The sequence below is a fragment of the Monopterus albus genome, unplaced genomic scaffold (assembly GCF_001952655.1).
Source record: "Monopterus albus unplaced genomic scaffold, M_albus_1.0 scaffold98.1, whole genome shotgun sequence".
In the NCBI taxonomy this organism is placed as follows: Eukaryota; Metazoa; Chordata; class Actinopteri; order Synbranchiformes; family Synbranchidae; genus Monopterus; species Monopterus albus.
The window spans coordinates 2,943,557-2,952,876 of NW_018127978.1; the positions used below are offsets into that span (position 1 = coordinate 2,943,557).

General features: G+C 42.1%; 2 protein-coding genes across 5 annotated transcripts in view; both read right to left on the reverse strand.

Moving 5' to 3' along the window:
• Window positions 1–663, reverse strand: part of LOC109965242 (zinc finger BED domain-containing protein 1-like) — a 2,613-nt gene extending 1,950 nt beyond the window's left edge. The window contains exon 1 of the mRNA XM_020609092.1: window positions 215–663. Within this exon, the coding sequence (XP_020464748.1) occupies window positions 215–622 (408 nt within the window). The 5' untranslated portion in view covers window positions 623–663. The remainder of the gene's footprint in view (window positions 1–214) is intronic.
• Window positions 664–2,502: 1,839 nt separating this feature from the next.
• acss2 (acyl-CoA synthetase short chain family member 2) overlaps window positions 2,503–9,320 on the reverse strand; it is a 70,655-nt gene continuing 63,837 nt past the window's right edge. For 3 of the 4 annotated variants that reach the window (XM_020609111.1, XM_020609112.1, XM_020609110.1), the window contains one exon: window positions 2,503–5,682. In XM_020609111.1, the coding sequence (XP_020464767.1) occupies window positions 5,555–5,682 (128 nt within the window). In that variant the 3' untranslated portion in view covers window positions 2,503–5,554. Of the gene's footprint in view, window positions 5,683–7,292; window positions 7,516–9,320 lie in introns of those variants that run through there. The other variant, XM_020609113.1, reaches the window with a different exon arrangement.

The window sequence follows — 9,320 nt, forward strand, 5'->3', positions numbered from 1 at the left end:
AAAAATAGCTGTTTCACACCAAGGACATCTGCTGTCTTCTCATTTTGAAGCTAAATATCAGCTCAACTCTGGTCTAACTCTTTGTAATGGTACATACTGCATCATTACCCCTTTGTCTTTTATTTTTTAGATTCAACGCTTCTGATTGGTTAACCTTTCACCTAGAACTGTCAAATCGAGTTTGATGAAAACCGGTCTCTATGGCAGCAACCATGTTGGCACCATTATCTGTTATTACTGCCAGAATCTTGGTTGTTATGCCCCATTCCTCTGCAATTCTGGTTAAAATTGAACAAATACTGTCTGCAGTGTGTCCTCCAGAAACAGAGCATGTTTCTAGCACGCATCCCGGCATTTGCCATGTTTCATCTATGATGTGGCATGAGACAGTTAAATATGCCTCTGTGGCTCTTGATGTCCACATGTCAGTTGTAAGCACATTTTCTACACCATGCAGTGCCTTTCTGACCTTAGTGCAGCAGTCGTCATAAAGAACTGGTAGTTTCCCTTGCATCATAGTTTTTCTACTTGGAATTTTGTATCGTGGGTCAAGTGTTCTCACGAAATTCCTAAAGCCATCATCCTCCACCAGAGAAACAGGTTGCAGGTCCTTCACAATCATTTCTGCCAGGCTCTTCGTAATCTCCACAGCTCTTGGGGAATCAATCTGTCTAATCTATCTATTGTTAGGACAAAACCAGTCCTTGCATGTTCTTTTATGAAGAATGCTCAAAGACAAATCTGTCTTTTGAGATATTTATTACAATCAATATTTAAGGCAAAATATTCTGGAAAAGCAATACAGAGCTCTGGATTCCGTCTCTTTCTGAAGCCCTATCACAGAGAAGTCAGTGCAAGCTGCTGCAGGAAGGCGGAACCACGAGTTTCCTCTGCACAGAGAATTTATGATGAGAGTCATGCAAATAATCTGACGTCAGCCTGGTTGTCCTTCATCCTCGTTCCTTGGTTGGTTTCTTGACCTCGATCTGATCTGACTCCTCATATGATGATCTTGTCACCAGGCAGCCGTCTACACCTGTCACTATGAGCATTGCTAAGCCCTGGTTCCTGTTGTGATTTCCTGTAGATTGCTTGCAGCCTTACACTCTCTAAGACAAATGAAATGGTTAACACAAAAGTAGATTATAAGGCATATGATACTATTATAATGCATATGATATTAAAAGAATCCTGTAAATATATTTGCTAATGCAGATTACAATATTGATCCTAGAATTTCATATGTTGATAAATGTTGATAATCAGAAAGAGACTAAACAAGCTGGTCAAGAGAGCTGGATCTGTCCTGGGCTGCCCTCTGGAGACCATTGAGGAGGTGGCGGACAAAAGGATGCTGGTAAAACTAACATCCATCATGCACGACCCCTCCCATCCCCTGCACCACACAGTAGAGGCTCTGAACAGTTCCTTTAACACAAGACTGTTACATCCCCAGTGTAAGAAGAAGCGTTATCATAGGTCATTCCTCCACACAGCAATCAGACTGTACAGTCCATCACTGCAGGGATAAGCTAGGTGAAAGTATGTGGGACTATGTAATAGTCAACTGAGGTGCAATGCTCAAATCCTGGGGTAAAATGCATGGTTAATATGCTCATATGTAAATTCTGTTCTTGATTATTCAAATACTTGATTCTGTCTATTTTTGAGCACTTGGAATTTATTTATCAGGATGTGTGTGCAATGCTTGTTCTCGTGGTGTTATGCTATCTGTTCTCTATTGCTGCTTGAGGTACTGAAATTTGTTTATCAAGATATGTGTGGTGTTTGTTTCTCATGGTGTTATGTTGTTTGTTCTCCATTGCTGCTGAAACACTAAAATTTCCCCACTGAGGAATCAATAAAGTACCTACCTACCTATCTTTTTGTATCATTTTCCTTGTTTGTGAAAGGCAGTGATCATTTCTGAGCTTTTTTTTGACAATTCTTTTGACACTCAACAAACCCTGAGATAGTTCAGGTATTTGATGTGCTCTATCTCAATCACACCTGCTACAATTAATGAAGCCCTTGATTAGTTGCATCCAGTGTGCTTGAGAAAAACACCTGATTTGCAAATGTGTGCTCTTATGAGGGATTATGTTCAGGGGTTTGAATAATTTTGAGACTGCAGAAGTCATTAAACATAGCATTGTGTGTTGAATTTGGAGAAACCACTTATTAAATTAATTGTGTTGAGGTTGTGTTTTTGTTTGATTTGTTCATTGCAAATTTGTACATTTTGCCATCACAACTAATTTGCAATGGGGGCTGAATAATTTTGACTGCAACTGTAATGAATGTCACTGTACTATACATTACACACACAACATAACACTATGGATAAATAAAGGTTAGTACATTTTCTGTCAAACCAAGTAGCCAACTTCTTACAGTAAAAACACACAGTATCTATTGTCAGAAACCAGTAGGTGGTTTAGAGATGTGATTTTGGTTGCAATATGACTGGAAAAAATATGAAACACTCAAAACAGACAGTGACAGGATGAGAGGCAGTAGTGATGTCCATTTACTGTCATTGCATACACTTTGATACAAACAGGGAAATCAAAACAACACAAAATGAAGATGAACAGAGAGAAAAAAGCAAAACCTTTTCCTTCACCCCAATTACTATACAGATAAAAATGCTTAGGAATAAAAAAGCACTTCTTTCTTCTCTTTTTTATATAAGATACAGTTATTAATTTGATACATCCAGCTCTGCTGTTACTTAGGTTGGCACAAGGTGACAGACAATTTAAAACAAGATAAAATGATGATGAACTCTCAATGAGTTGCTGTTTGTAGTTTGTGTCCCTCAAATTACACTTGCAGACATCTGCAAAGGAGACCAAGATTAGAAACTCTCCAAAAACCAAATTAATTCCTGGTTCAGATGTTTAGTTGGTTTTAGCTTAGTTACGTCTATCAGCACAGAATGTGTTTGCTTGAAAATAAAAAAAACTCATCCCCAAAAACTGTTGATTGTTTTACTAAATTCAAATCACGCTTGTACATAATAACAGCTCTTTGGGCTTGACTCTGGCACCTTGGCTACACAGTAAAGTTTGATATAATAATATAATGTGGAGCCTAGACACACTATACTATTTATGAAGTTGAGAAGACTGGGAAAAGCACGGCACAGCTTAAGGGTTTTTCCATCATAGGAGCCTACCAAACATGTTGAGCCATGTTAATGCTCATCTCGGGTTTAGCATTTGTTTCCACTGCCCTCCACTTGTCCTCACTTTGGAAGTGAGGAGGTAGCACTAAAATCAAGTTCCAGTAATGGGGGGCTGAGGATGGGGGAGTGCAGAGCTGTCGCCCACAACTGGTTAAATGTCAGTGTCTTCACACCTCAACTATTAGCTATTAGCATTATAATCATGGCGTGTAAACACATTCACTGGGTTAGAGGTAAAATGACAAAGGACTTAACTTGTTGGTTTAGAGGTAAAACAGGGAGTTCAGTGAGTGGCAAAAGCACTGAAGACATCACATTTCTGTGTTCTGCTGTTTGATAAACTGCTCATACAGTCTGTGTTACTGGCTGGGCCGACACTAGAGGATTTTATAATCTTAGCCAATTTTAAAAATGTGAGAGACACACAGCTTTAACTGATTTTTTCACATTTTAATCTTAGCAACATCTGAGCAAACACACAAGACGATTCTGTCAAGAGGCAGGGCCACACACTTGCCAATTTTTAATAAACGATTTCAGAGACGCCGATTCTGGGGACCAGGGATCTCACAGAAACCTTTGTGATCAAACGTGACATGGAGGTGGACATTTGCCGTCAAGCAGTAGCACTCGTGTGTGCTATGTTTTGCGCAGAGAAAAAACAGTTTAATTTGGGGTGGGGGGGTGGGGGGTCTTGGCTGAGAAGGAAAAAATCAACTCAGCTTACACATTTTGCACAAGCTGGAGGTGAGTGGGAAATAAAGAAACGAGGAGGCTAGTCCAAGCCAATGTTATAAGTGGTTGTGACGGACGCTTCCCGGCCAGCTCTCTGTCACTGGATGTTGCAGGTGTCTGGTCAGGATTCAATTGTTGTTGCCCTCACATTACAGGATTCCAAGTCAAAAATACCAAACATTCTTGATACTTATGCTTCAAGATCAGGGGCCCTCCGATCCTGTCAGATGTATAACAATACCTAACGCTACAGGATCACTTTGACCGAGAATTGGTTCTGAGTGGCTTCACGATGGGGAATGTCCCCATGATTGCTGGAAAGGGCAACTCGGGCCCAAAATCGGGCTAATTATCCTGTACTGTGGGGCCGGCTTAAGGAGCAATGTGATCCTTGAATCACATTCTGCTCTGTGTGTGTGAGTGTGTGAGAAGCGCAACACTGACCTAATCTAAACAGGGACCATGAGAGGAGGAAAAAACAGTGGAAAAGCTAAGCAGAACAGTCTACATCAACCCATGAGGTTATACTGGGTGACAGTTAAGGGAAGCACAGGGTGTACCGCTCATTAGGTTCCGAAAGCGGAAACCCAGTTTTTTTTTTAACATATGACCTGATGCTGGTTTGGAGCTTTTTTGAGTGGTGCTGGCTGCTGATCGTTGTGCCTGAGCTACATGAGGCTGAACACACTTTCCCAGTTTCAACCAGACTGACAGAAGCACCTGATCATTTTTCTACAACTAAAAAAGAAAAAAAAAGAGAAGAAAAAGAGCATAGAAGGATGCACACACATACACAAATAACCAGCAAAGCCCACATCAAAATGTTATCAAACTAAAGTGAAAAAAAATAAATCTACACAGTTAGAAAAATTATAACTAGGAGAAATGTTGAGCATTCTCTGATTTTGCTAATCATCAGTGTACATAACAGTACTATGGCATCAAGTGAGGGGAGAGGACAAATTGTTATGACTACAGCTGGCGTGTTACATGAACATTATTCCCCACAGAAATTCATCCTTTAATTACAGAAAATCTATTTTTTGTGTTGCAGCAAATCAATAAATTTATTAAGTGGTTAAATAGCAAATATTGCTGTGTATTATTGGCTAAAATACTGGGTTTCAACTAAATTAAGTCTTACCCAGCTCTACCTCTTCCACACAGTTCCACGGCAGGACAACGCTACCTCCAAACAACCTCTGGCTTCTTGATCTCAAACACACCACTGCCATTTGTTTTTAAGAGCAGCAACTGTCTCTTCTGGAACACATTAAGCTTGCAGACTGCTTTACTCATTAATTTCTAGACATTGTTTTTTGTTAAAAATCAGTTATTATTACTGTTACAGAACTGGGAATCATTTACTGGTAACCAGACAGATATTGTGTGTCTTACCAACTGCTGATTTTAATTACATGTAAAAAATAACAAAACAAAAAAAAACTGTGGGATTTTAAATACAGGCTCTGCTGCCCACCAATCATCCTCATCAGGAGCTCAAGGTTTCTTTTACTGGACAAGACCAATTTCTTGAAATTTCTCCTCATCCTTCTACCCTGGTTGGGTTTATATAGGTACTGGCATGTGGCTGAAGTCAGAGCCTCCCTCCGAGGATCTTGGAGGCCATCAAATGGCAGTGCAGCATCTGTTTTGGAAGAGCTCCTCAATGACTGAGCAGTCAGCTAGTGTGGAGATATCACCCAGGTCTCGTTCACCACAGGCGATTTTGCGGAGCACCCGCCGCATGATCTTTCCTGCAAAGTGGATGGCAGAGTAGATGAGGAAATATGGGTTGACAAAAAAGTGAAGAACATATATAAGAACACATTTTCAATGACCACACACAAAATCCACTTGTTACTTCTCCTTCTCCTTTGAGTGTACTTTTAAGTGCCTACTTTAAATAGCTGCTGCTAAACACTTGCTCATGTCTCCAGGTGTATTATCACTGAGCCAGGCTTGTTTTATACCCAGAGAAGATGTGCCAAAGTGAAGCTACACCTGAACACAAGGGACATTTTGGGTCCTCATCTAACAATCTGTTCAGCTTTTGAGGAGATGAAAGCACATCATAAGCTCTGCCTAGAATGAATCTAATCCTTCCTGCCTCCATGTCCCACATTTCCCTCCAACTAAGCTGCTTCCTTTCTACATCTTACTACTGTCCCCGCTGAGCCTCTTCCTGCCTCCTAATCTCCTCAATAACCATCTTCCATCTATCAGCTGCTGTTACTTTGCTCTAAGAAGGTTGTTATATGCTTAAACCAAAACCACCACATCTCTGCTGTACCTGCCACAGTACCCCTATGTTTAAGAGCTGCCTGAGCCTGCACACTGTCTCCTGTGGGTTCTACCTCCTCTCTGCTGAGACTGTTGGTCCTGCACTCTGCACCACTACATCCATGTTTGATCATGGCACTGCATATGGTTCCCTTGGAAGTGTGCTCCCTCATGTGTTTGTTGTTTTTCCTTGTTTTCTCAGTCTTCTGCAACCTATCCTGGATTACCTTCACCAGAGAAGACCTACAAAACATCAAACAACTCTCTCCAAACATCTTTTCTCAGACTTTTTCTAATGCAAAAAGCTGTCTGGACATTCTAGTTGGAGAGGCAGCAGTCCTCTATGGGACTTGGAGAAAGCATTGGCAAGGGAAGAGAGTGGGGTCCTGGTTAAGTTATGTCAGAGAGGAAACCAGACGCCATTCCCATCTATCCATCTAGCAAATCTTTACTGGCTTGCCAACTCCTCCTTGTCAATCGGACTAACTCTGACCTCTCATGCTGGCGCAGCAACTCCATCTCAGACGGCACAATACAAATACAGGGGTTCCAGGTACACAGAGCAGATCACACAGATGTCACAGTGTTAGAAAGAACTTGCAAAATGGACTTAGAGACTCTTTTCATTAGCTGCAAACCTCCCAGAGAATTTTCATCATTCATTCTGGTCAGAGTGTATATAACACCGCAGATCCACACTAACACACTACAGCACCTGGTCAAACAGGTAACTAGCATGAAACTGAAACATCCCGACTCTCCAAATATTGTTCAAGGGAATTTTAATAAAGCAAATCTAACCCATGAATTGCCCAAATACAGACAGCAAGACAGTTGTCCCACCGGGGACAAAAACACATTGGACCACACAAACTTTCTGATCATTGCATGGTCCATCTCATCCCAACCTATAGGCAGAAACTTAAAGCTGTGAAGCCTGTGATCAAAACTGAAGAGGTGGACCGAGAAGGTAAAGTCAGAGCTACAGCTGCTTTGACTGTACAGACTGGAGTGTATTTGAGGTTGTGTCTACAGACCTGGATGAATTGGATGTGACATCATACATCAGCTTTTGTGAGGATATGTGTGTGCCCACCGAGACCTTCTGCACATACAACAACAAGCCCTGGTTCACTTTAAAACTCAAGCAGTTTCACCATGGCAAAGAAGAGGCCTACAGAAGTGGGGACAGGATCGGGTACAGGCAGACCAAGCTTCCCTAACACTGTTGGAATCAGATCATCATTTATACAAAACCTTTTATCTGAAAGCACACCTTTCAGAGAGAGCCCTCAGGGGTCAGGGGTCTGCAAAAGAAGAGAGACATCAGGAACATCACTGATGCTGGTGAGAAAGCATCAAGATGGCTGTGGATCAAAAGGGGAAACCCGTGGACTGGACAAGTCAGAGACTGATCATCCCAGGCTGGGTCACCTGGGCGAGGTTGTATGATGTTGAAAAACCTGAAACACTTGATGGCCCCAGGTTACATAACTGATGATGTGGCTAGGTTGCACCCCAAAGTGAGTGTTAAGATGAATAATGAAATGCTCCTTGATTTCTAGTCTACTTTAAGTTAGCACTCAGCTTGTCCAATAGCCTTTTGGTACATGGTGCTGTGGTGGCGATAGTTGTCATGTCATCCATGTACACTCCTAAATGTTGCTGTGTGTTAAATGTTGCTCTGATGGAAGCCTCATTCCTCCTCTGACCCATTTAGATGCCCTAATAAAAAGCTCCATTGCCATGGTAAACACTAGCACTGAGATTGTGCATCCTACCATGATGTCTGAAGTTGATCTAGACATCTCTTGTGTGCACTGGAATTCCTTTTACTTTGTGTATTTATTGTCCTGCTCCAGCTTGGCACCCTGTTCCATGCATGGACATAGAGTTGTGCACAGGATTACTATTTATTATACTAGGAGAGGAGGCAGAAGGGTTCGTAGACAAAGAGAGAAGAGGAAAGCCAGGAGTATAGGTCTGAGAATAGGGACTCTTAACATGTGCACAATGACAGGGAAAGGTAGAGAGCTGGTGGACATGATGGAGAGAAGGAAGGTAGATATACTGTGTGTGTAGGAGACCAGGTGGAAGGGTAGCAAAGTGCGTACCATTGGAGAGGGATACAAACAGTTTTATTATGGTGTGGACAGGAAGAGAAATGGGGTAGGAGTGATCCTGAAGGAGGAGCTTGTGAGGAATGTTTTAAAGGTGAAAAGAGTGTCAGACAGGGTGATCAGTTTGAAGTTGGAAATTGAAGGGGTAATGTTGAATGTAGTCAGTGGTTATGCTCCACAAGTAGGGTGTGAGTTAGAAGAGAAGGAGAGATTCTGGAGTGAGTTAGATGAGGTGATGGAGAGTATTCCCAGAGGGGAGAGAGTGGTGATTGGGGCAGACTTCAACGGGCAGAGGAACATAGAGTTACATATAAGAGTGGAGGTAGGAGTACGCAGGTAGACTACATTCTACATACAAGGCAATCTGAGAGAGATTAGTGACTGCAATATGGTGGTAGGAGAAAGTGTAGCCAGACAGCATCGGATAGTGGTGTGTAGGATGACTCTGGTGGTCAGGAAGAAGAGGAGAGGAAAGACAGAAAAGAAGACCAAGTGGTGGAAGTTGCAAAAGAAAGAATGTTGTGATGAATTCAGACAGAAGTTGAGACAGGCTTTGGGTGGTCAGGAAGGTGAGCGGGAAACTACAACAAAAGTGATCAGGGAGACAGGTAGGAAGGTGCTAGGTGTGTCATCTGGAAGAGGAAAGAAGATAAGGAAACATGGTGGTGAAACGAGGAAGTACAGGACAGCATCCAGAGGAAGAGGCTAGCTAAAAAGAAGTGGGACGTAGAATGGACTGAAGACAGTAGACAGGATTACAAGGAAGTGCAGCGTAGAGTGAAGAGGGAGGTGGCAATGGCCAAACAGAAAGCATATGATGAGTTGTATGCCAGGATAGACATGAGGGAAGGTGAGAAGGACTTGTACAGATTAGCGAGACAGAGAGATAGAGATGGGAAGGATGTGCAACAGATAAGGGCGATTAAAGACAGAGATGGAAAGGTGCTAACAAGTGAGGAGAGTGTGCAGAGAAGATGGAAGGAGTATTTTGA